General features: G+C 41.1%; 1 protein-coding gene across 1 annotated transcript in view; it reads right to left on the reverse strand.

Annotated features, from left to right (window-relative positions):
* Nucleotides 1-323: 323 nt before the first annotated feature.
* Nucleotides 324-26,701, reverse strand: part of cpne4b (copine IVb) — a 51,230-nt gene continuing 24,852 nt past the window's right edge. The window contains exons 8-16 of the mRNA XM_012878907.3: nucleotides 24,119-24,220; nucleotides 23,844-23,930; nucleotides 19,267-19,326; nucleotides 19,038-19,171; nucleotides 17,418-17,472; nucleotides 17,120-17,171; nucleotides 16,456-16,589; nucleotides 15,813-16,049; nucleotides 324-2,205 (exon numbers count right to left, since the gene is read on the reverse strand). Of these exons, the coding sequence (XP_012734361.1) occupies nucleotides 2,074-2,205; nucleotides 15,813-16,049; nucleotides 16,456-16,589; nucleotides 17,120-17,171; nucleotides 17,418-17,472; nucleotides 19,038-19,171; nucleotides 19,267-19,326; nucleotides 23,844-23,930; nucleotides 24,119-24,220 (993 nt within the window). The 3' untranslated portion in view covers nucleotides 324-2,073. The remainder of the gene's footprint in view (nucleotides 2,206-15,812; nucleotides 16,050-16,455; nucleotides 16,590-17,119; nucleotides 17,172-17,417; nucleotides 17,473-19,037; nucleotides 19,172-19,266; nucleotides 19,327-23,843; nucleotides 23,931-24,118; nucleotides 24,221-26,701) is intronic.

A 26,701-nucleotide genomic window follows, 5' to 3' on the forward strand; every position in this document is an offset into this window, starting at 1 on the left:
TGTACTTGCTAGTTATCTTAATAAGGTAGAAGTGTCATTCCTTTCAGTGGGATATGGTCAGACTACGCATGCCGGTTCTGAAGACTGTTAATATTTCTAGAAATACATTTTCAATATACAGTATATAGCCATAATTTCCCAGGAGATGCCATTGTGGCCAAACATGCAATAGTTATCAATGGAGTAGTTCAAACTGCTTTACCATAACAAGCTAATTCTCTGAGCTAGACTACTGTTTGTTGTATTGTTGTGTATATATGTATTTGTTTATGTTTTGTGCTTTTAGACATGTGTATATATATATATATATATATATATATATATATATATATATATATATATATATATATATATATATATATATATATATATATATATATATATATATATTACACAGTATTTGGATGTAGTTTACATAACTTATAGGGGGTTTAACAAGATCTTGTCACGGGTTCTCACAATATTAAAACACTTTGATTTTGATTTTACTTTAGTCCTTTTGGTTGATGTAAGGTTTGTGTTTAGTCATTTTCCTATGTTTATATGTGCAGTTACTCTTTTGCTCCTTGCTTTACTTAATACCTTCCCTCAATGCCTTTTTTTACACATTCCCACAGTCGTACCTTATCTGTTAATTTACTTAAATTCATAGCATTCAGTTACCAAATACAACAGTATAAACACTCCTTGGTTCAGGTACTCAGTTGTGAGATCCTCTGTTGTCCTCAGCTTGCAGTGGACTGTCCGTTCTTGTCTCCTGAGTTGTGTTATTCAAATCCTTTTGGGTCATCAGAAAAACCAATACATGACACATATTTTTCTGCCGTTATCCAGTTGGAGTCGGTAGATAACTTTCTTGTGGTTGAGTAAATGTAAGCCATTATCGCGAGGCCTGGATATGACTGCGAGTGCTTTAAGTTTGAAACCCTGTGATGTCCATATTTGAGACTTAGAAGTAAGAGAAGGAAGTAGTTCATGAAATAATATTATGTGTTGACAAATAATAAAGACTCCTTGTTAGACTTGGCATTTGGTTACAGAAGCAGTGAAAATGCCTTAGCGTCTTGGTTACTCAAAAGAGAGGAACGGCGAGAGACAGGGTCTGAACAACTTCTATAACCACTGAGTATACTGTGCCTGGTTAACCGCCAGTTGTGATGCTAAAGTCGGAGCCTACTTTACAGGCTCCCAGTGGAGCTAAGCCTAAAACCCCAGTCACACTATTGCTTAAATGCCTTGTATTCCAATGGCACAGGATGGTGCACTGCCCAAGGTAAATAACTCTCCAGCATTGCCTTCTTACACATGTAACTCTGCAGTATACATATTTTATTACCAGCTAAGCCAGGCTGCCGCAGATCTATATAATAATAACAACCCAATAATGACGTTACTAAATCTCACACAACAACCACTTTCTGATTGATGCGGCTGATATTTATCTGGCCACCTGGGGGCACTTAAAGAGCATTAAAATGGAATTCCCAGAGGGTCAATTTATATAAAAACACCCCACACCTCCACAGGATGTCACGTCAAAAGTAACGGACCGCGTCGTATTGCAGATGAACGCTGTAAGTTCCACACTCTTGATCCCAGTGCACATGCTTTATTCGAACCAGAAGTGCATCAAACATGCATACTAATGCAATGTTAATATTCCACAAAGAACTAATTTTCTCACCTTCAGACCTGCATAAGACGCATATTTCAATACCTAAACATACGCATCGAGATAGGAAACTGTGAGACTAGCAGCTAAAGGATCGTTTCGGCATTTTGAGGAAAACACAGACTACAGTTCAGCATCTCTAGTTTAAAATCAAAAACACTTGAGTATTCAAACCTCAGTTGGATATCTCTACACTCAATGGAGATCCTTTAAAACATAATTTGGATTAAATAAACTTTTATTCAAATGTAAAAACGCAAAAAAAATTGCCATTCTTTGGAACCCATCATTATGTATTGTCTGGCCTTGTAAACTGGATGTATCATTACAGCCCCGTGACTTATATACGTATATAAGAGTGTTTGTTTAGAAATATATCCATGTGTGCATGTTGTACGTTGTCAGGGGCTGAAGGTTCTTGAGGACTCATAGTCCGATATACACTTGGGTTTGATTCCTTTCGCGTTGTAGTAATCCACCACTTGGTTAGGGACTTCTGCCAGTACGCTCTTAGCCAAAGCAGCTGGAGAGGCCTAAAAAAAAACAGAGACAAAGAGGAGATAGTTCAGAAACACGCTTAGACACACACACACACACGCCGAGATGCCCCCACACACGCACACATCACTATCCAGCCCCAGTTCTTGGAGGGAAGAATGTAAGCTTCACTGTGTGTATACCGCTGAGACTGATGTGATCCGACAAGATCGTCTGACAGCCTCTAAAATATTCTTGCTTTCCTTTTTTTCTTCTCTGGTGTCATCACTTGATTTTTGTGCATAACATGTGTGCAGGAAAGTGGCCTGGCAAAATAAATAAATAAATAAATAAATAAATAAATAAAAACTAAAAATTGCATCACACTCTTTTAGTTCCTGTCATGATTCTGCATAAAAGTGCCGTCTAAACACACAGCATGAAAGTAAAGGACTACACACTTTAATACCACGCTGCAGACTCCGCTGCAATATAAAGCATGCAGTTAATATTGCACAGTGCTGTGATTACGTTCGTTCCTGTTTGCTCAGGAGATATTATTGTTTGATCTTCAGTTTGAGTGGGCTGACACAGGTAGGTTTTTGAAGAAGGTTATTTTGAAATAGCGTGTTTTCCACAAAAACGAAAACCGAAAGCTGCTACTTTGTTTGACCTTAAGTCGTGTCAGTGTTTCGCTGGGATGAGCGATGTAGAATGAAGCAAATCCAGTGTTGTCGTCGGCATCATGATCTCAGCTATGCTAACTTTATTATTTTATGCGTTATGATTTATTAAGATCTGTGAGCTACTTAACTGAAAGTCTGTGTGTTTAACGGAAGCAAGGGACAAGTAAACCAAATACTACCTCTCATTGAACGGCATATTCGCCGTCCTAATTAATGATAAACCAGGCATGCAGAAAATGGATACGTCTTCAAGTATTTTTGATGTGGTTTGGTTTGTTGGTGGAAACTTGGTGAGTGATTCAGGACCAACATTATAACACTATTTTGGCATTAGCCCTGAACTAAACCCAAATATGTAATGTCTTCCTTTTTTGTAGCATCTACAATAAAATCCATTGCATGTCATAATATTTTGGTAGAATTGACTTTCCTTTTATGTGCTCACACACTTCTCTACGTCTGCAAAGGCATGCTGCTTTGATCTTGCTGGCAACCACAGGCTCATATTCCTCCTAATTTTGTTGTAGACAAGCGGTTTTGACTACACCCTCACACAGAGCAATAACGTGTAATTTCTCAACTCTCTATTCAGAAAAGATGGAAAGAACAGAGAAAAGGCTGGTGTCTCGCCAGCGGATCACTGCAGTTTTTGTTTTCTTTATTGTCCCACAGGGATAAATTGTCCCAATAGGAAAAAAACAGCAAATCTCTCACTACATTATTTATTGAAAACTAGCATCATTGTTGTGTTTCTGCTCCTAATCTGAGTAGTGATTTTTTTTTTATCTGGCATGTATTTATTGCCATCGTTTGAATGCGAGGTTTATTGATGCTGTTGGTGCGCAGAGTGTGTGTGTTGCAAGAATTGGATGTCTATGGTGAGTCCTAGAGAGAAAACCTGAGCAGGATGGTTGACAAAATGTACATATCATGTCATCTTTGCAGCCAAGCAAACAGTGGTGCAGAGTGTAAGGTTAGGTATGAGTTTGTACTGATAAAAGCATATTTCCTTTTTTGATCATATATAATGTAAGCCACAGGATATTTGGCTTCAAGCTGCCCAATCTTTCTTGTAATATTTTTGTAGAAGTGGTGTTTAATAGTGTTGCAGCGAAATATCAGCTGGTGACTGGAACTGGGTTATTTTCACCTTGACCAGCCCTGACCGGTGGCTGGCTGAGTGGAAGCTCAAAAACCTGATATTTTTCCCGATCGGTGAATCCGTTACGACAAGTTGCTAAAAGGTCATGGCTAAAACAACACTTTTCAGTGTGGACACTGTTACTGAGAGACATTCATCTGTCATGCACTGTAGAAACAAATGCAGAGTCGAAGCACAAAAGCAGTAAGCGGCTATTTAAAAGGAAACAGTTTATTTCTATGAAAAGATTTCAGCTTCTGGTTCTGTAGATTTGAACTTTTGCATCTGAGCTTTTTAGCTATGAAAAGGAACTGTGTGCCACAGGATGCCATTTTTTTTTTGTTTAAACCTTTATCTTAAGATCCCATTGAGGTTAAAAAAAACTCTTTTTCAAAGGAGTCCTAGCCACCAGCAGTATACTTAAGTTAAATATTTACACACAAAACCCCATAAGCATTAAAAGTATATGAGATGCAACTAACAGACAAAATTAGGTAAAGCATGTACCTATAATAGAATTAAGCCTGAATCTCCTAAATTTCAGCTCTCGAATATATTGTCTCGTAATTTCCAGTCATTCTGCAATATAGTGCATGCAAAAGGTTCAAAATAAAAATAAAACTTTTTACCTATTTCAGTAAGGGTAAATTTAAGTCATGAATGGAAAGAGTAAGGAACTTTTCTGTGCAATAATGTTACACATGGAGGAAGGCAGTAGTCTAAATATTATATTAAATAGTATAAAAACAAGCATATAGAAAAACAATATTCCTCCTAATGGCCAGAGCTGATCATCCCACAATTTGTACAGGTATTTGGGACATTTTGTTGAATTGGCAAAGGAGCAAAATGACCAGCAGCTGACTTCAGCAGATACCAGGAAGGCTTAACACATTTTAGCAAAGTTGCTTTGTTTTATTCTTTTGAACTTTTATCCTCCTGTCTGTTTGTGGAACATGCTGAATTAGGAAATTCTAGCAGCCTTTTGAAGATCAGAGTTAAGACAATGGTCTAATTATTCTTAAGCTAAATAACAAATTAAACAGTTTTGTGGTGGATAACTGTGGAGCAGAAACAAACGTGTGTTGGCTTCTCTGTTTCATTTACCTTTGAAGTTAGAACCTGGATCTGGGAATCACATAAAAGAAAACAGAAACATATTCTAGTTTCAGCTTCAAAATGCAGATGGATTTGCTAATTGATACGCTGAATGCCCACGCTAACTAAAATTAGTAATAGAAGGTAAAACTATGCATTTCTCTGCATTTTCTACAATAAAGCTCTGCAGCACCATATTCACTGGAATGGTGTTGTGTGGTGATGTGTAAAGTAATCAGTTTTAGAGGCAATGCTGCCATGTAGGCTGTTAAGGTTGTGGTTGTGCTTGCTCCATAAAACATTTGAGAACCATTGCTCTAGGTCAGGGGTCTGCAAGCTGTGGTGCCTTTTAGCCCCCCCCAATATGTGGCTCTGAATGTATTTAATCAAACATGACAAATAAACATGCCCACATTTTTTATTAGTTTTAAATGACTGAAACCTAATTTTGTAGGAATTCACCCCTATTTTATTAATGGATTTCCCATGCTTCCTTGATGCCTTTTTAAGATTTCTTTGGAATTTTACTACCTATCTTTTTACATGTATCAATTCATATTCAAGTGTCTATGAAAAATGGTTCAGACAGCACTCATAACATCAGACTTTACCACTAACAAAATGATTATTAAAAAGGACTTTGCTGAAAACTATAAAGATTAGTGTTTTTTTCTGGATTTTCTGGACATGACGTCCATATATGGTTCATCTGCTCTGAAATGTTCTCTTCAACCTTCTCCCGTCAGCTCATTTACACACTGCACAATATACTCTGATAGTAAGGTACTTGGACTGGACAGAAAATGAGTTAAAAGCTGCAAAAGTCTAAGAAAATCTTTTAAAATACCTTCAGAGGGTATAAAAAAAATCGTATTTAAGGCCAAGTTAAAACATTACAACAAAGCCTGTGTCCTTGTAAGCCAGTGCTGTATTAAGAAATGAAAAAGGCTTTAAAACTTGTTCAAGTAACTGTCAATTGAAATTAAAAGCAAATTTTAATCAAAGCTGAAGTCTTATAAATCTTTAAAGATGTGACAAAAACTCTGAAAACAGAGATTGAGAATTCAAGCCATTGGCCCTTTCTTCAGTGCTTTCAGGAACACACACACCAGCCACTACACTCAAATAGACAGACACACGACTTCTGAATCCTCAAAGTCAGAGAGACCGTCGTACTCCGTCTCACATAATTCCATGAGACAATGCATCATCAAAGTGCCTCCACCTCAGCCTTGTCACCCTCCTTCTCCTCCTCCTTTCCTCTCCTCTCCTTTCCAGCCTCTCTCCTCCTCTCTCTCCTATCCTCCTGCCTACCTGTTATCCCCCACTCCGCCTGTCACCAAGCAGCTCCGTCCTCTTAATCCCTTCTGAAAAGAGACGACGGAGCAGAAAATCACCTCTCCACCTCTGTCACACACTCCCTCGCTCTCTTTTGTCTTTAGCGCTGGTCTCCCGCTGACCCCCTCGAATGCCATCTCCAGTGAGCTGCCTCCCTCCCTCATCTCCCTCCACTATATTCATCACCTCTCCTCTCCGGCCAATTCCCTCTCCTCAAACACTCGGCACGTGTCCCCTCTCCTTAACTTACTGATGCGATGGGATATAATTGCTTAATTTCCTAGCTTGTCACAGGCCAAACTCACCATAACGGACCCCGCCAAATCCATCTGGTCAGAGCCAAACAAAATTAATGCCAGCGGAGAGGAAACGACGTACACACAAATTAACATGAGCACACAAACACTCAAGGGAGCAGAGACCTGATGTGTTTTGAAAAGCACAGTAAGTATATTACGCCCCTTTTGGGAAAAGAATCCCTGTCATTTCCATGTGTGAGCGCAACAATTGTCCTCAAAGATATATATACTATGCACACAAACAATACCAACAAGAATAACAAATGTATACAGTAATGTATACGGCACTGCTTTTGAGTTGACACTAATTGAAACAGAAGAATAAAACATAACTTTTATGTCTTTTCTGAACCTAATCATGTACTGATTCTTTCATGTTTGAGTAGTTCTGGTTCCTACATTGATGACTAAGAAAATAAATGCCCAAGCACTGCCAACATATACATGTGCAAGACTACTACATTCAACAAAAGAGCCGGCTTGTGTGTATTCACACACTTATGCACCTGAGTGACATCCCATTCTTAATCCACAGCGTTTAATATGATGCCATCCCACCTTTCCTGGCTAAAACAGCTTTGACTCTTCTGGAAAGGCTTTTTACAAGGTTTAAGTGTTTAACTGAGCTCTTGACCATTCATTCTAGTTATGAAACTATTCAATATGATGAAAATTGCGATGGGAATATCAATAACTCCCATTTTCCAGACAATTCTCTTTCCTAATGATTCTACAATGTCTTATTTGCTCTCCTTGAGTTTTAGCTTCTCGACAGGTAAATATATACATCAGGTGTGGGGATAAAGGCCAGTTAGTGTCCTTCTGACTGACCAAATATCTTAACAGGATGCAGACAGCGAATGAATGAGGTTTGAACTTTAATATGCAACTAACATCCAAAAAGCCCTTTGCGAATGTGATCTTGGGCACTTTGGAGCATCTTCTCCCACAGAAGAACTATCAGCCCCCAAGGGGTGTGTTCTCCCTCCACTCCTCTTCTCTCTGTGAAACTCCCAAAGGTCACAAGTGACATCACTGTTCTTGGTCTTATCCAGGACAATGAAGAGTCTGCGTACGGACAGGATGTGGATCACTTGGTCCACTGGTACGGTCAGAAGCTCCAGGATCTACACCCTGATCAAGACAGTAGTGGAGATGATAGTGGACTTCTGGTGAACAACGCCCACATTCCCTTCCCTCACCATACACAACAACACTGTGTCTTCTGTGGATCACCTCCGGTTTCTTGGAACTACCTCTTTTTGGTTAGCCTCAGATGTGCTCACACATAGACGCTACTTGGAAGAAGGCACAGCAGAGGCTGTAGGTACTGCGGAAACTCAAAAAGTACAACCTTCCACATGACCTGCTGGTCATCTTCGACACAGCTCTTATTCAGTATTTACTGTGCACATCCTTCTCTGTGTGGATTGGCTTGTCCACAAAACAGGACAGGTCCAGACTACAATGAACAATTAGGTCTGCAGAGAAGGTCATCAGGGCTGACCTTCTTTCCATCAAGGACTTGTACGGGTCTAGGGTCAAGAAAAGGAAAGCTAACATCTCTGCAGAACTCACACATCCTGCATACAAAATGTTTTAAAGCTTTAACTTCAGGTTGACAGCACAGGGCTTTTTGCTAAATCCAGCCACCACTAAGACATTTTAAATAAGAAAATATAAAATTATTGATGGGAAATAAAAACTGTAAAATCTGCATATGATAGATAGATAGATAGATAGATAGATAGATAGATAGATAGATAGATAGATAGATAGATAGATAGATAGATAGATAGATAGATAGATAGATAGATAGATAGATAGATAGATAGATAGATAGATAGATAGAATATGCATATTTATTTTTATTTCCCATCAGTTATTTTATATTTTCATATTTAAAATGTCTTCATTCAGATAAAGTGAAACCCAATCTTGGCAAGAGAAGTTGATTCTGATTCCAATTCAAATTCTGATCGATTGCACAGACTAAACATTGCTATTTAATACACACAGCTCCAATTCTTTCAGATCACATTTGTAGGGTCAGAGACTGAGCAAAGGGACCTGGCTTGTTGTCTTCCTCTAATTCATCTCAAAAGTCTTCAGTCACGTTGTGTTTAGGACTCTGTGTTAGCCAGTCAAATTCTTGCCACATCAAATTTCCTCAGTCATGTCTTTGAAAACCCACCTGAGGTGTTTGGCCAATTTAAAACAAACTCTGGTCCATTTCCCCCCTCAGTGTGGTTTCTTTTGTGCACATAGATGTGAACAAAGCAGTCACACTAGCGTGCCTGACCAAAACAACCCTACCGAGACCGTTTGGAGGAGAAGCTCTCGGATCGGTTCCCAACAAGCTCTAGAGCAGTTCATTTATGGTGTGAATGTGATCTAACCTCACAACGACACAGATACCACGGGAAAGCTGCAAGCTCAAGCCACACGCCTTCCAGCATTGCAGGATCTGGTCAAGCGAACAAACTAAACAATGGCAAGGCGTTTTTGTCATAAAGCATAAAGCCCCATGCAACTTCTAAGACATCTCCTCAAAATCATTTGCTATATTGGTCAGATAATTTAGCATGAAATAGTAACAAGAAACAATGTGTTTTCTACTAACTCATAACACAGTATCTGCTTCATGCCTTTACATTTGGTTCTCCCACCTCAGAGACATCTAACCAATAAACAGACTGAAAGTTGTTGCACGGTTTGTAGTTACAGATTTTTGCTCATTTTGGTGACGACATTGATATTAAGGACCACTATTGCAAACCATGAACCACGCCTGAAGGTTAAAAAGAAAAAGGACACATCAGCTTTCTATACCCAGACGCGTTGCATCAGATCTGTGGATTTATCAAAGCTTTCTCTAATTTTACACCGAAAGTTGTTACGTTTTGTCTCTGAAGCGTCTATCCATCCACCTCTTGCAAGGCAAGGCAAGGCAAGGCAAATGTATTTGTATAGCACAATTCAGTACAGAAACAATGCAAAGTGCTTTACATGATTAAAATTTAGGAAAATAAAACAGAATAGGAGCAAGTAAGAATAAAGTGTAGAAACAAAAATAGAACATCAAAAACAGTTGGACTAAAAAAGTTGAACTAGTGATGTTTCAGTAGAACAGTTTAACCAGAACAGTCGAAGGCAGTCCTAAACAAATGTGTTTTTAATCTTGATTTAAAGGAAATCAGGCTTTCCGTACTTTTATAGTTTTCTGGAAGTTTGTTCCAGATAATTAGAGCATCAGCTTATTTAAAAAAATCTGTTTAGGAGGTTCCTCTCCTCCTCCTCCTCCTTAGGTTCCTCTCTATAACACATGCCAAAGTAGCCAAAGTCTGGGTTTTCAGTTCTCTACAAAAGTTGTAGAATCGTAAAATTGTCTGTCAAACGCGTCCACTGATTTTCTGCCAGCAAAGGCTTGACGGAGTACTATATAACCTATCCAACCTCCCTCCCCTGATCTTTATCCTTGTGACTAATTCTCTTCTCAAACAGGCTACACACAGAGAAGAAAGGAAATTTATCTTTTGAACAGTCTTTAGGGATTTATTTTTGCTTGATTGTGATCAGATCACTGAACTCTGGATTCCATTAATGTAGGGCACCGCAAAGGTAAAAAAAAAAAAAAAAGAGGGAGATAGCTAATTGAATTAGTTCAACAACATGATTAATTCAGTGGAATCAGTTTTAAAGAACCACTCTGCCTGTTTCAGTATTAGACAAATTACACAAAAAGCCATTATTGTTCAAGTGATAATTTACCAGAGTTTCTGTTAATAACTAACCAATTCTACGTTTTTAGCACAATGTGCATGTTTGGCATATTTTTTAATTATGAGCAGAACATTATCGCAATCAACACAAATAAAACATCAGTCTGTGTCTAATTGATCTACATTTATAATGGATTTCAATAATTGAAATAGGTTACTAAAGTAAATGAACTTTGCAGTGACATTCAATTTTTCAATATTGCACTCTTCACCAACCTTTGAAGGCATGGAGCTCCACTGGTACCATCATTAGACACACATCAACTTGCAAAATATTACACCCCATGAATCTTTAGGTATTTTGACACATACAACAACAATGCATTTTATTACGATTTTATGAGATACAGACATAGTAGCCTTTAATTGTGAAGTAGAAGGAATATGATACATTTTCAACATTTTTCACAAATGGAAATCCGAAAACTCACAGGCCAGGAAAGAAGTGCAAGATAGAAAAAATAGGAAGTCCCAATTTGCAACTATCATGGTGTCATGACTTCTATTAGACATTATTGAACTAAAACTATTGTCTAGAGAACAATTGGCTCAAAAATCCAGTCTGATGAGCAGAGCTGGTCATACCCAAGGCATGTCCAAAAAAGATTGGCAGGAAAAGGTGGTTTTACACATGTTCTATTTTCTTTCTATGTCGCATAAGTACACTATTTAGAGTTAACCAATCATATAAAAATTTTAAAGCAGAGATTCAAGTTTGTGGTTGTAATGTGACTAAATGTGGAAAAGGTTCATGGGGTATGAATACTTCTGGTATTTTATTAATTTATATCCACAATTCTCATAAAAGTTATATGCCAATGGCACATCTGAAAACTCTCTTAACAATACAACTCACACATTTAGTTTACTTTAACAATTATTAGGGAGGCTTGCTCCCCACCAGTAGTAGCTTATACTGACACACAGAAAAAATAACGTACAGGCTGTGATCAAGTCCCCTGATCACTGCTGTTATAAATAATTCCCTTCAATCTGGTCATGTTCCCCATGTCTTAAAAAATGCCATTATCACACCATTGCTTAAAAAACCCATTCTTGATCCGGAAGTCCTATCCAACTAGAGGCCCATCTCAAATCTCCCTTTCATATCAAAAGTACTTGAGAAAGCAGTTGCCACTCACCTTCAGGACCACCTCAAACATAATAACCTCTTTGAAAAATTCCAGTCAGGCTTCCACTTTGCCCACAGCACAGAGACAGCCCTAGTCACAAACGACCTCCTCATATCATCCGATGCTGGCTCTTCATCCCTCCTCATCCTCCTTGACCTTTCTGCTGCATTTGATACTGTCGACCATGGCATTCTCTTAAACCGGCTCCACTTCACTACTGGACTAAATGACACTGCTCTCAGTTGGTTCAGATCATATTGTCACAAACCAGACAGAATACATCTCCCTAGGACACTCCAAATCAAATCAAATCAAATACACACACAGTTACGTGTGGTGTCCCCCAAGGGTCAGTCCTTGGCCCCATCCTCTTCATCCTTTACCTTACCCCCCTTGGCCAAATCATCAGCTGCCACAATATTTCATTCCACTGCTATGCTGATGACATACAGCTCTATGTTAACGTCACAGCTGACAACCCACCCTCACAGTCATCCCCATCAAAACTCACCACCTTTCTGGAGGAGATAAAGGTATGGATGGAGCAAATCTTTCTTCAATTAAATAGCTCCAAAACCGAAGCCATCCTGGTTGGAACTCCTCATCAAACCAAATCATTATCCATAACCAGCATCACCTTTTCTGGCACTAACATCCCGCTCTCATCAACAGTTAGTAATCTTGGTGTAAAAATGGACTCCCAACTCACTTTTGAAGCCCATATAAATCACCTATGCAAGACCTCTTTCTACCACCTCCGTAACATCTCCAAACTCCGTCCCATTCTTTCCCTCCCAGATGCAGAATCAGAATCAGAAATACTTTAATAATCCCAGAGGGAAATTGTTGTTTCAGTACAATCGCCATATTCAGGGGGAGACGATTTACTGAGGCCTTGCTGCCAAGGTCACCACACGGTGCCCACATGGCGCTGCCATTACTCTGTGAAAAGATAGAGGCCACAAAAAAAAAGGAAGGTGGGAGGGAAAAAAACATAACTCAAACTATATCCTATAACAGGATACAGTTTGAGATATAAAAAAAAACCTCTTGCACAAAAAGCACAAATAAGACGAGACACATATAGCAGAAGGTAAACATTTGAGACCAGTCGCGTGTAATTTCATCAGTTTATATGAGCATCAGTTATGTGTTTCTGTTTGGGTGAAAGTGTTTATATTTCCATGAACACTCTCCAGAGGCCATTGTCCTTGATGTTATCAGCCGGCCAACAGTTCACAAAGCATCCGCATGTGTCAGAGGGTGAGGGGGGGTAGCAGGGTACAGTTCTGAGCTCTCTCGCCATAACAATCCAGGAGTTTGGCTGATATGAAGAAAGTGCTCAGAAAGACAAGACATAGCAGCAGGAGAGGGGGATGGGGGGGGATGAAAGCTGGAGAGGAGAGAAAGACACGGCCGACCTCGAAGAGAGACAGAACAAGAAAAGCTGGTTCATGCCTTTGTCTCCTCCAGACTGGACTATTGCAACGCACTTCTCTGTGGGATCCCTAGAAAGAGTCTGCAGAGGCTTCAGTACATTCAAAACTCTGCAGCTAGGATCCTGATGAGAGTGCGGAAACATGAGCACAGTACCCCCATCCTTCATTCACTACACTGGCTTCCCATCTCCACCAGGATTGAGTACAAGGTTTTCCCTCCTCACATATCAGTGCATCCATGGACATGCCCCTCGCCTACCTCAAATAACTTATCAACCCACAAAAGACAACCCGCTCCCTTCGCTCCACTCAATCAAACCTCCTCCACATTCCCAGAACCAGACTCAGGACAATGGGAGATAGGGCATTTTGTGCTGCTGCCCCACATCTGTGGAATGCCCTCCCTGAGACCTTGAGGGCACCTCAATCCACTGAGTGTTTTTAAAAAGGCCTTAAAACATTTATTTTTAGCAAAGCTTTTGGTCCCCTTTAGATGTTTATCTCTCTTCTAAAATAGCTTTTCTTTTATTTATAAATGTATTATTATTATTATTACACCAGTTATCACACCAGAGAGCATTGTGTACAAGCCAAGAGAATTGTGAACTTGTACCACTACAATCATAAATAGTGCCATTTTAGGCTACACAGCAGCCTTTTCCTAATTCCAAACTCATGTCATGATTTAAGCTTTTCTTTGTTTAATTTGGACTTGAATCAGCCACCATAATATCAGCCTGTCGCCTCTCAGCCACCAGCCACTATCCAATCAGCTCAGTCAGCAGTCAATTACACCAGATCAACTCCACCTGCTGCCAGTAATTACTGTCAACTCTGCTCACCTGTTCACCTGCCTGCATATGGCAAGGCAAATTTATTTGTATAGCACATTTCAGTACAAAGACAGCGCAAAGTTTTTACATGATTAAAATATAGGAACAATAAAAACAGAATAAAAGCAAGTTGGAATAAAATGTAGAAAAAAAATTAAACAAAATAAAATATGGGAAAATGGAAACTAAAAACAAATATTCAAAACATTTGGACAACAAACTTCAGGCAATCCTAAACAAATGTGTTTTTAATCTTGATTGAAAAGAACTCAGGCTTTCAGCACTTTTACAGTTTTCTAGAAGTTTGTTCCAGATAAGTGGAGCATAGGAACTAAATGCTGCTTCTCCATGTTTAGTTCTGATTCTAGGTATGCAGAGTAGACAGGAGCCAGAAGACCTGAGTGGTCTGGATGGTTGATACACTGATAACAAGTCTGTGATGTATTTAGGTGCTAAGCCATTCAGGGATTTATAGACTAACAGAAGTATTTTAAAGTCTATTCTCTGAGATACGGGGAGCCAGTGTAAGGACTTTAGAACTGGGGTGATGTGCTCTACTTTCTTAGTCTTAGTGAGGACGCGGGCAGCAGCGTTCTGGATCAGCTGCAGCTGTCTTATCCACTTTTTAGGCAGACCTGTGAAAACACCGTTGCAGTAATTAATTTGACTAAACATAAAGGCATGGATTAGTTTTTCCAGATCCTGCTGAGACATTAGTCCTTTAATCCTGGAAATGTTCTTCAGGTGATAGAAAGCCGACTTTGTAATTGTCTTTAGATGTTTTTTGAGGTTCAGGTCTGAGTCCATCACTACACCAAGGTTTCGGGCCTGATCAGTGGTTTTTAGCTGAAGCGACTGAAGCTGTGTGCTAACTTTTGATCTCTCCTCTATTGGTCCAAAAATTATTACTTCAGTTTTGTTTTTCTTCAATTGAAGAGAATTTTGGCACAACCATGCATTGATTTCTTCTAAGCATTTACTCAGTGGCTGAACTGGTTCATAGTGACCTGATGACATGGTGATGTAAAGCTGTGTGTCGTCTGCATAGTTATGGTAGCTGATGATGTTGTTTTGTATTATCTGAGCTAGAGGGAGCATGTAGATATTGAATAGGAGGGGACCCAGGATGGACCCTTGGGGAACCCCACATGTGATTTTTGTCGTCTTTGATGTAAAGTTACCTACTGATACAGAAAAGTCCCTGCCTCAGTCATCAACTCACTGCCAGAACATCTCATCTCATCTCATCTCGTGTGATGTGCTTTGACTCTACCAGTTCCTGTGTGCTCAGCCAGCTTGACTCTTCTGTTCCCTTCTCGGATGAGAGTTGCCTGTGTCTGCATGCTGCGCAAGTCAGTCTGAGTTCCAGTTTCTCGCTCTGCCTGTTCTGGGGGTTCCCCGGTCCACATCACCCGTTCTGGTCTGTCACTACCTGCATCTTCTGGTCTCCTGCTCATCCCTGCCTGCCTGCACCTTCAGCCATCCTGCATCTGGTCAAGTCTGGTCCTGCTTGCCTGCCTCGTCATCCACTACTCATCATTTCAATGAACTTTTTTAAAAACGTAACTCTGTGTCCGGCTGAATATTGGATTCACCAGCATTAATCATTACACCTCATGAGTAAAAACGTAATTGAACCTAAACTAAATCATCTTTAAGGGTTGTGGGTTCATGCCAAAAACTGAAAGGCCTTGTCTTTGCAGAGAAGTTTGCAAATGCATTGCTACAAGCAGAGACATGGTAGCTATGACTTTAAAAATTATCCAGTAGTAGTACTGCAGCATTTGATCTTTGAGTTACATGTATCACCTAACAATGGCACGTTTATGCGCTAGACCCCAGCTGTTAGATAAAACAGCAGTGTTTGATGCGCTCGGCAGGAGTGCGTTAAATGTGTTAACAGCGTACACCTACGTGTTTGAAGTCCTTGAAGGGGACAAACTGGACGATGTCCCGGAGGACCGGCTCGCCCTTGGGGGAGCGCAGGATGCCGTCGTCGCCGTCGAGGATCTGCATGTCGGTGAAGTCGGCGTTGCCCACGCCGACGATGATGACGGACATGGGCAGGTGGGAGGCGTGCACGATGGCCTCCCGCGTGTCCGCCATGTCGGTGATGACTCCGTCTGTCAGGATCAGCAGGATGAAGTATTCCTGGTGTGACGGGTTAAAAAGGGAGGGAGAGATGTTTAGTGAAACTGATGTTTTAAAAAGTGGCCCCGCTGACAGGGACTGATTTAAATAAAACTCATTCTAATCCACTGGAGAGACAGAGAGAAGCAGAGGGCATTACTGCAGAGAAAAGTCATGCTCTAAAATTTATGACTGGAATTTAATTAATATCAGTAAACCCTCTTCGAACACACACACACACACATAGGCATCTCCTTTTCCCGTCTATTACATTTAACTCATCCCCGTCTGATCTATCACTTTTATACTTTTTCTTACTTCTAGTACCTTCCATCCCTCCTTGTCTGTCTGCAGACAACAGTCACAGTAATAACAAGAAACTACTTTTTCTTTTTTATTATGTCCTCTTTTCCATTCTCTCTCTCACCATGGCCTCTTTGGTGTGCATCTCCTCGGAGGCAGAGGAGGCCACTTTGTGGATAATTGGGGCGATGTTGGTGGGCCCGTACAGCTGGATTTTAGGAAGGCAATTCTGGTAGGCCTCCACCACGCCTTGGATCCCTGCAACACAGACATACGTGGGTATCTTGCCGCTTGTTTATTTGTTTCTACCGGTGTGTACGTTGCACCGCACCGGCCTCACGGAGTCGAAGTTCGCCTACTTGCAAACGTGTTTGCTAGAATAAATCAGGCTCTCCGTGTGCGATTGTGCTGCAAGGTGACTGAGCATTTTTCGAAAAGCGTTCCCTTATGGTCCGCACGAACACACGAGGATACACGCAAACACACCTTCGCAGCGGGGACTGCAGCTATGTGCGGAGAGGAGCACAGAAGCCCATTTCACACATACAGATTAGTGTTGTTTCTCTCTGTGTCGTGGAGCCTGAAATACATCCTGCAGCATTGTGACAAATCTCTCAGCTGCATTCGTCTGTGCGCGCTAATGCGTGCACGTGTGGCCGTATGCATGTGTGCGTGAGGGGGGGGGGGGAGATGAGAAGGACGGTAAGAGAGGAGAGGCATGCTTCTTCTGTCGCTCTGTATTGGTGCATTCGAAGTAAGTTGTGTGCGTTTGAGGCGCGTTAGCTCACCAGCGCATTCTGGATTTTCCTCATCAAAGTTCACAGCAAAGTCATGTGAAACCTGCAGGCAGGACAGAGAACAGAGAGAATGGGGGTGGGGGGGGGATGTCTTTAGCAGCTTCGACAAACTGATCGCTCAGCACAACGGTCCAAGACCAGTTTACAGGTTTGACGCACATGTTTCTGCTTTCATGCTGATCAAAAGCAAGTGGCATCTCCAAAAGATGTTTAAAATTTAATCTGAACCATCCGGAGCTCCCTTTGCTTTCCCCCCCGAGCACGCATGTGAGCGACTCGGGTTTCTTACCTTGAAGTCCGGAGGTATCAAAGCCCCGAAGCCAAACGCAGGGAACATTTTATCACTGTAGAAAAGAGGAGAGACAGTGGTCACTGAAAACCATGGCAGGGAGATATGCTTGTATGTGTCCAAGCTTTTCATATACAACATTTTCTGAAAGAATTCATACTTTTTGAATGTGTTCATATTAGCATTTATTGAGCTACAAACTTACAAACTGTTATTGCCGTTTTATGTGGTGGACCGACACAAAGTAGCGCATTTGTTTTTTTAAATTTGTTGCAAACGAAAATCAGAAGAATGAAAAGTGCATCTGTATTCAGCCCCATGCACTCTGATACCCCCATGATAACCAACCTTCATTGCTCAAATAAATACTAAATCCAGAGGTTTGTTATAAAACATTAGTGAACAAACAGCATCAGGAAGAATAAGGTACACAGGTCAGACAGGTCAGAGATAATATTGTAGTTCAATGCTGGTGAAGATTCTCTGTCATCCAGGTCATGGTCATTCCAAAAAAAGTAAAAAACAAAGCAACTCGACTTGTTTTCCGTAGTTGAAGACGTTTCGCTTCCTCTCCAGGAAGCTTTTTTCAATTCAAAAGCGTGTTATCTAAGCCATTACAAGGCCTTTGTTTGGGCAGTAGTATAAAGCTTGATACTCATCATTACTCTAGACCTTTTGAATTGAGAAAGCTTCCTGGAGAGGAAACGAAACGTCTTCAACTACGGAAAACAAGTCCAGTTGCTTTGTTTTTTTTACTTTTTTTGGAACTGTAGTTCAATCCATCATCCAAAAATTACAGAAATTAAGAGCACGGCACACCTGCAAAGCAACCACAATATGGCCATCCAATTAAACCGACAAGCCAGGCAAGGAGAACCTGAACCAGGAAAGCACGCAGCAGGTGCATGGTGCCTCTGTCAGAGCTGCAAAGATCTACAGCTCATGTGGGAAAATCCTGTTTGTGTTTGTGTGCCCTCCTTTTATCATGCCACCCTACAGAAGAGCCCATGTGGCCCATATCACAAACCACCACTAATCCCTACAGTGAAACTTGGTCATAATGACTTGATCATGTGTGGGGATGCGTTTTTTTTAGCAGGGACAGAGAAGCTGGTCAGAGTTTATTGAAATGTAAGTGAAGCCAAATACAAGGCAATCCTGGAAGTCAATCTGTCAGAGGCTTAAGAGTGAGCCGGAGGTTTACCTTGCAGCTGGACAATCGACTCTAAACCTACAGCCAGATCAGCAATGAAACGGCTGACCAAACCATGCTCATGTGTTGGGAAGTGTAGACCCAAATCTAATGGAAAATATGTGATAGTCCTATAAAGCTGATACCCTCTATCCAATCTGAAGAAGCTAGAGCTAATTTACACAAAACAGTGGACAGTCGGGCTGTTGAAGCTTGTCGGCACATTCCTCAAAAGGCTGGCTGCCGTTATTGCAGCGAAAGGTGGTTATATAAATTATTAATGGAAAACAAATACACCCCACACCTTTTGGATTCATGTTTTTTTAATGTATAATTTTTATGCTACTTCATAGCTATGCACTTCTTTTTGTCGGTCTATCACAGGAACCGTAAAAAACTCTTGTGTGAGACTGATGGAGGTAGTCTACCTGTCATAGTCCTGGCAGATCTCCCCTACAGCCACCAGCGCTTTGAGGTACTCATTGGGTTGGTAGGGATGGATGTAGTGGAGAGAGCAGCTATTTCTCGGGTCCCCGTTGGATGCGGTGAAGTCTATGGCCACCTGGGACAAGAAATCCACACCCGCGTCACAAAGCAGCGATGGCACACACAATGCAAACATCAATGACTTTATCCAGTAGGTGGGAGCGATCTTACCGTGAACTGAATCTGGCAGCCTCCCATGATGTAATCCAGGAAGGAGTACATTTTGATGGTCTGCCGAGAGAGATCGCTTTAATTAAGGCTGTGGGTCATGAATTGTTCGTGGCTTATGAAAAGACAGATAAGATAGCGGTCGCTGTTTCGGCGGGAGATGGGCTCCCATAACTGGCTCAGACTGGCTTTCTGCATGAGTCGTGATAATGAAATACGCACAGTACAATGAACACATGGTCAAGCACAAAAGTCTATGCCATTAAATTCATTATTAGGAGTGTCTGGCTCAAACAACGAAATTGTGTTTTATCAAAACTGACAAATAAGCAGGCTTAGTTTCTGCTGACTGGAACGAGATGGAGATATGTGTGGAAGAGGGGAATCAGCCCCTTTAACAGTGCCAGCCACAATTACTGGTACTGCTGGCAAAGATGTGTAACGGCCTTGAAACAAAATTCATCTTGTATTGTAGTAGCACAACGACACTGCAAAATGTAGAGCGATCTAACACAGATAAAGGCGTGTTAAGAACAAATGTTTTTTTTAACAAAATCACTAGTTCCTTTTTGCCAATAGAACAGCACTGAATCTTCTTCTATAAGATTTTACAAGGTTGGAGCATAGAGCGAGAGGGATCTCTGGCCATTCCTCTGTGCAGAAGGAATAGCTAGAGAATATCTCTAGATGGTCCTAGAGAGTCCTGGGCATGCTCTTATGCTCTCTTCTCTTCAGCTCACCCCGTAGGTTTTCTAAACGTTCAGACCTGGGGACTGAGAAGGGCATAGCTGAAGGTTTAATTTATGTATGACAAACCCTATGTATGCTGATATTTAGGGTCTGGACAATTATTCTGCTAAATGACCAAATGTTGACACCTTTTTGAGTTTTCTGGCTGAGGCCTTCAGAAGCTCATGCACCCTAAAAAGGTTCCCAAAGAGGTTGAAAGAGAAGCAGCCCCACAGCATCAAGGCTCCTCCGACATACTTAACAGTGGGCCTGAGATGCTTTTGTTAATATTAATCTTTTGTTTCACACCAAACACAGCTGAAACTTCTGTTGCCATTCGATCACAACAGACACCGTTTTAAAGCACCAGGAGAGGTAAGGTAATTCTTCATGCTCACGTTTGTAATGGTAGGGCAGATTGTGAGAGAATTCTTAGTTTCTGCTCAACAATTCGCTCTGTTTCCCTCAGTTATCTCAGTTTTCTGGTTTCCCGCTCAGCCGGTGGAGAAATTAAAGTGTATCAACAGCAAGTAAGGAAAAACATTCACAAAGAAAAAAAAATACTCTTCAGTTATTAAAAATGGCATTCAAACTAAATGAAATCTACAACGGATTGGGGTGATATTGAAAGTGTACAAAATGTGCACGTATACTTGAGCATTAAATAAAACAGGCTATTTACAAAAAAAAAAAAAAAAGAGAAACTGCAGCTAGCAGCAGGAATGTAAACAACGTATTGAGTCTGTTGGGAACATTGATGGCTATAAAGTCTACGGCTTCTGGGCGGAAAGATCTGCGATAACGCTGCTTGGTGCACCAGGGGTGCAACAGTCTGTCACCAAAGGTGCAAAGTTGTTTTTTGCTACAGTCCTTCTGTCTCTCTAGGACATCCTAGGACAGAGCTCGCCATCCTGATCAGTTTACGCTTCCTGTCAGCTGAAGATAACCTGCTGCTCCAGCAAGCTACACCACAGAAGATGGCATGGTGCCACCACCGAATCAAAAAAAGGTCTCAGGGAGTGTCCCTTGTTCTCCTTTCTGCCACCAAGTAATAATAAACACATCACTTAATGCTACATCTTCTTTTGCTGTCTATGCCTTCTCCACGTTCCAGAGCCTGTTTTTTTTACTTCATTGTTTTTGGCTAGTTTTTACTACTCATGTCTTATATTTGCACTTTCACTCTGTTTTCAATAAGTTTGAATTTTGTTTTATTGAACCCTACGTTTCTATCAACATGCCTTTCTCCACTTTTGCAACTTCCATGTAGTTAATGCCTAAATAATGACAGGGTCGGATTGTGCTTCAGCAACAACAGTTCAATTGAAAACGTTTCACACATCTTTAACAAGGGTGCTATAAAACATGTATGTATGTTTTTCTCATGTAGGCAAGATCTGTTATGTTCTGTATGACATGATTGAAGACCTCCAAACTTCAAGCCGTCCAGACCCCACATACCTTTCAGATTTAGTTTGCAGTGAACATTTACGGAAACCAAACCATTGCAAGCTGACACAATGCACCAAGCTAGCTGACCTAAAGTTGATTTTGGGAACAGATACATGTTGGTGCTGCGTGCACAAATCTCATGTGAACAGCTAAATACCAGAAAAGGACCCTGAGGCTATTACTGGCCTAAACATGCTGCAAAAGAAACACATCCTTTCTTAGAAGCTAGCGACCGGAACATAATATTGACACTTAGCAGGTGCAGTGGTAATTTCCAAATGTTATCACGAGCTTGCGTCAGCCAAAGCAACCGCTCATTCTAGCAGCTCTACGCTAACAAGCACACACACACAAAAAAAAAAAAAAAAGAAGAAGAAGAAGAAAAAACGTGTTTGGATCGGAGAGCACTAGCATGTCGCTCCAAGGGAACATTTGGAGATCTCCAACTCTGCTGACATGCCCTCAGGCTCCAATGCCTAAGCAGTCCAGATGGGACCCCATGCCGGATGGCTGCATTCGCAAGACCAGAACACACGGAGAACAGTCAAGGGATTCAAAGGTGTCTGCTGGGTTTACAACACTGGCATAAAATGTGCTTTTTTTTTTTTTATTTAGCCTCCTTACAGTATATTACAAAACACTCGCACATAAATTATCATCTCTAATTATTATCTTTCTATTCAAAAGGATGGGATAACAAATAACATGTACAACAGATGATGTTAGAAAATGACGGGATTTCCGGAAGCAAAGAATAAACATCCGAGCTCAAAAATAGAAAACCAACTTAGATCCCTTTGAGTGTCGTGTAGATTATCTCAACATCCCAGAGCATGCTTGGCTGTGGTCACTCTCTTTATATGAGCCAAAAATGCAGGAAAAATCTGCTTGTTTGCCTAATCTGGACCGCTCACTCCTGCATTAATATGCAGTGGTGTGCCTGAAATTCTGTTTAGTACACGTTGCAGAAAGGACATGATCCTCCCGAAGTGGCATAAGATTATACAGTAAAATGTGCTGTGGAGTGAGGATGCTTTAAGCCAATGGTGTATACCGTGCCTTGGAAAAGTATTCACACCAGCTGAACTTTATTACATTCTAACACATCACAACCCCAAAATTTAGGGTGTTTTATCAGGATTGTGTGTGTAAGACCAACACAAAGTAGTTCATAACAGTGAAGTGGAAGAAAAAGCATATGTGGTTTTAGAAAATTCTTACAGGTAAAAACCTAAAGAGGTGTTGGTTCCCTCAGTCACCTTTGTCGAGCTAGCTTTCTCTTCTTTCGCTGTGTGCCTCAACCAGCTTTGGATATCTAGAGAGTTATTCCCTGTTTCTCTCTGCGAAATAGCTCTGTCTCAGTCAAAGGGGATGCAGAACACCAGTAAACAAGGATTGTCAGGCTCTTACATGCTGGATTCGATTTAGCTCTGGACTTCGCAACACTTCTGACCAGCTTTCCTGTTCCTGTTAAAGGGTTAAAGGAAAGCGTCCCCATAGCATGATGCTGCCACCACCATGTTTCATAAAGGGGAGGGTGTGCTAAGGGTGATGTTTATCACAAAGAACATTTAACTTGTAAGCCAAAATGTCCAGATTTGCTGAGTGGATGACTAAGAGTTTTGCTTTAAGCAAATGCTCCTCTGTAAGCTATAGATCTATGCAACTTCTGCAGAGTTGCAGTGTTTCTTTTGGCTGCTTTTCTAACTAATGTGTCCAGTCTGAGTTCAGGGAGAAGACATGTCTTGGCAGATTTCCAACGTACCGTACTGTCCATTTGTGCACGATGGAATGACAAATGCTTTGTGAGTTCATTGTTCCTGAGATTATTTTATCACCTAACCCTGTTTTTAACTTCTCTACAAATGAATTCCCTGACTTGTCTGCTGTGTTTATGGGTTTTCATGATGCTGTTTATTTTGAAATGTTCTCTATCACGGCTCGGTGGTCTGTGTTTGGCTAGAGCTTAAATTATACACAGGTGGGCTCTGTTCATTAATTTAATATATATAAGGCAGTCGATAGCACTGGATTTTATTTAGGGACATTAAAATAATAGAGGCTAAATCAAAATGAAAGGCCACTCTTTTTGGATTTTTATTCATTGGCAAAGAAAATTTCTAAGCCAATTCTTAAGTCAATTTTCTTCCACTTTATAATTTTACACTCGTCTGTGTAAGTCTATCACATAAAATCCCAACAAAATACTGTATAATAAGTTTGTGGTTGCAATGTGAAAAAATGTGAAAATATACATATTTTTGCAAGGAAATTTGGATTACATGGTATTTTAGAAGCACAACTAATCAGAAAAACAAATCTATAAAGATTTGCTCTTGTTGTGTCTTTCCATTATGACTAAAGGGAACGGATCAATGGATCATGCTGTGTAACGTTACCTTGAAGTGGTTGAGGATGACAGTGCCCGAGTTTCTGTAATTCTTCTTCTTCATCTGATATTTAGGATTAATGCATTCCCACTGGATCTGAGAAAAGACAAGAAGGCGGCGGAGGTGGTGGGCGCTTTGCACTTGAGGGCGTTTTAAGGCACTTTCTGTATATTGTTGCACAAGAAATTATTTAAATATGGACGAGCACAGAGGAAGCTGCGCTCCCAATTAGACACAGAGCGCAGACGAGCCGAGGCATAGAGTGCGAGCGTGCATCTTCTTACCTGCTTGCCCTCCTGCTCTGCCCTCATCATCTCCTTAAACGTGGTCTGGAACGCTCCAATAAAGTCGTGTTTGCCGTTGGAGTCCCAGTCCCACACCGTGGACTAGGGCGGAACAGAAACACACACAGGAGCACATGGTGAGATGAGCTACCTGAACGCGCGCGCACACATGCAACCCACAGGCCCGCAAAGAAATGCCATGCTGAATGATTGATGGGGCGGTGTTGGTGGGGGGGCCATGGAGTGGTGAAATATTAATCTCAGGATGCTGAGAGGCTTAAGAGACAGCTTTATGAGAGTCAGAGTTTAAACGTAATAGTTATTCTCTCTCTCTCAGAGGAGCCATTTTGCAACATAAATATCTACAATCAAAAAAACGGGTCGGAGGACAAATCATCAACGCGTCACAAAGAAGCAGTCTCATCATTTCGGAATATGAGAAAAGGCGTTTATGTATAAATGCACACAGGCCACTCTATTAGGTACAGATTGTTTACTGTTGCATCAAACAGGCGACTGTAGCACGGTTTGGAGGAGTGGTTGTCTTACAACGCAAAAGCTGCGGGTTTGATTCCAGCTGCCCCTTGCTAATATGTTCCCCTGGTTTTTCAGGGAGCACCTTGCCTTATGCCCAAAACTTGCAAGAGATTGGCAAAAAAAAAAAAAAAAAAAAAAGAGTGCGGCCCATGTCCTTCCCTTTATTAGCACAAAAACGGACTTGTTTCTTCTGATGCCTACTTCCAGTGGTATAACGTCAGAGCTCAAATCGTCTAAAACTGGTTTCTTGAACAGAACAACGAGTTCACCGCTGACCTCTACAGGCAAGAGATCTCGTGCTGGAACCCGAGATCTCCATCATGGGTGTGCGGCCCAAAATCTCCTGCAACCGTGTGACGTAATCATGTCAGTATTGATCAAACTATGCAACCGGGAATAAAGTCACCTCTGAGAGCAAAAATGGAGTCCAAGCCTGCACTGGCAAGGTGTCCCTAAAAAACGCTGCCTTTGAATGTGTGCATGTGGGCTTTTCCATTGAGCCACTGTGCTCAAAAAAACATCTAAGAGGGTAGAATTATGATTTAACACTTATATCCGGATGAATCTCATGTCTGTTCTGGCGTAGTGGGCTAATTTACTCTAAATCCCGTGACCCTCTTGCCTTTAGGTCAAACCGTCCACCGGCAATCTGAACCGGTCCAACAGCGGTGATTAAAAACAAAGACCAGCATTAATCCTCTTATTTCCTGTCTCCCACTTAAGCAGCAGAGAGCCAGCTCCTGAAGTGTGTGTGTGTGTGTCCTTTTTTCGTCTTTACATGTGTCTTAAAATTTCTATATAGAAGGGAAAAGAGTGCTTGCCATTGGAGCCCCGCTACCACTTCAAGAGGCAGAGAGCCTGTGCAAAGGACTAATGAAAGAATGAAGAAGCTCTGTTCCATTCACTGAATACTAACCGGCAGTGAGAGCGAGAGACCAATGAGAGGGAGACAGAGAAGGAAGAGTAGGGAGGTGAAAAAAACAAAAAAAAAAAAGCCAGTAAGGAGAAGTACAAAGGAAGAGGCAGCCAGACTCCGCAGAGGAGGGTTATGCATTAATGCATTGGTCAGTTAAAGACCCCGGTGAAAGCAAAGTCCTGGACTGAATAGGAATCTCTGCCCTGCCATTTCTAACTATCTATCACTCTGATGCTTCAAACAGGTAGCCCAGGAAACCGTGGCCGGTGGCGTCCATGTGCGTTTGTGAGTGCGCGAGCCCTTTCTCCTGCTGTCAGGAGCCACGCGGCGTTAAGAAGTCTTTGAATAATTAATGAACAAGTTCATGTTTATTCATGAGGCGAATAAATGTTCACAGCTGATGTGCAGCTCGGCACACACACACACAGAAGCACAGGCAAGGGAAGGTGAGAGTTTAAGATGACCACTGAGCCCTTTAAATAACATAGTCGCATCACGAGGCTCTCGGCTCATAGCTCTGGAGAGAAAGTGGAAAGAGCAGCTTGACGACTTGCAAGCATCATTATACTCAGTTATTATAGTGGCTTGCAGAGGTTTGTACACCGTTGTTTAATATATAGACACACTGTATGACAAATTGGTATGAGATAAAAAATGTATCTCCTTTTTTTTTACAATCACTAGATGAAAAGAGGAAACAATAAAACAGAAAAAGGAGCTTAGTTTGCGCTTCATAAGACAAGTATGACAGCTCGTGAACCCCTTTTAAAGACATCTAAGCTTCTTTAGGTTTTTGCTCAGATTATTTTGTCCCTGTAAGTGGCTTCAAGAATAAAAACTCTTCTTTTGAGATGTGTCTACAAATTAGAGGTAAAACATAGTTGAGGGCGAGGGAAAAGATCTTTAGGAAAAGGTTTGACTCCTGTCTTACGATTGGGGGATAGTCTAGGCCTCAAGCGAAGGAGATCAAATATCTTAGCATCTTGGGATATCATCACTTGATCACAAGCGGCGGTATGATGGATAGGGAGATTGATAGAAGGCTGCAGCAGGCAGTCGATAATAACCTGAGCCAAAAAGCAAACCTCTAGAGCTACCGCTCTGTCTCTGCTCCAACCCTCAAATATACC

The sequence above is a fragment of the Fundulus heteroclitus genome, chromosome 13 (genome assembly GCF_011125445.2).
Source record: "Fundulus heteroclitus isolate FHET01 chromosome 13, MU-UCD_Fhet_4.1, whole genome shotgun sequence".
NCBI lineage: Eukaryota > Metazoa > Chordata > Actinopteri > Cyprinodontiformes > Fundulidae > Fundulus > Fundulus heteroclitus.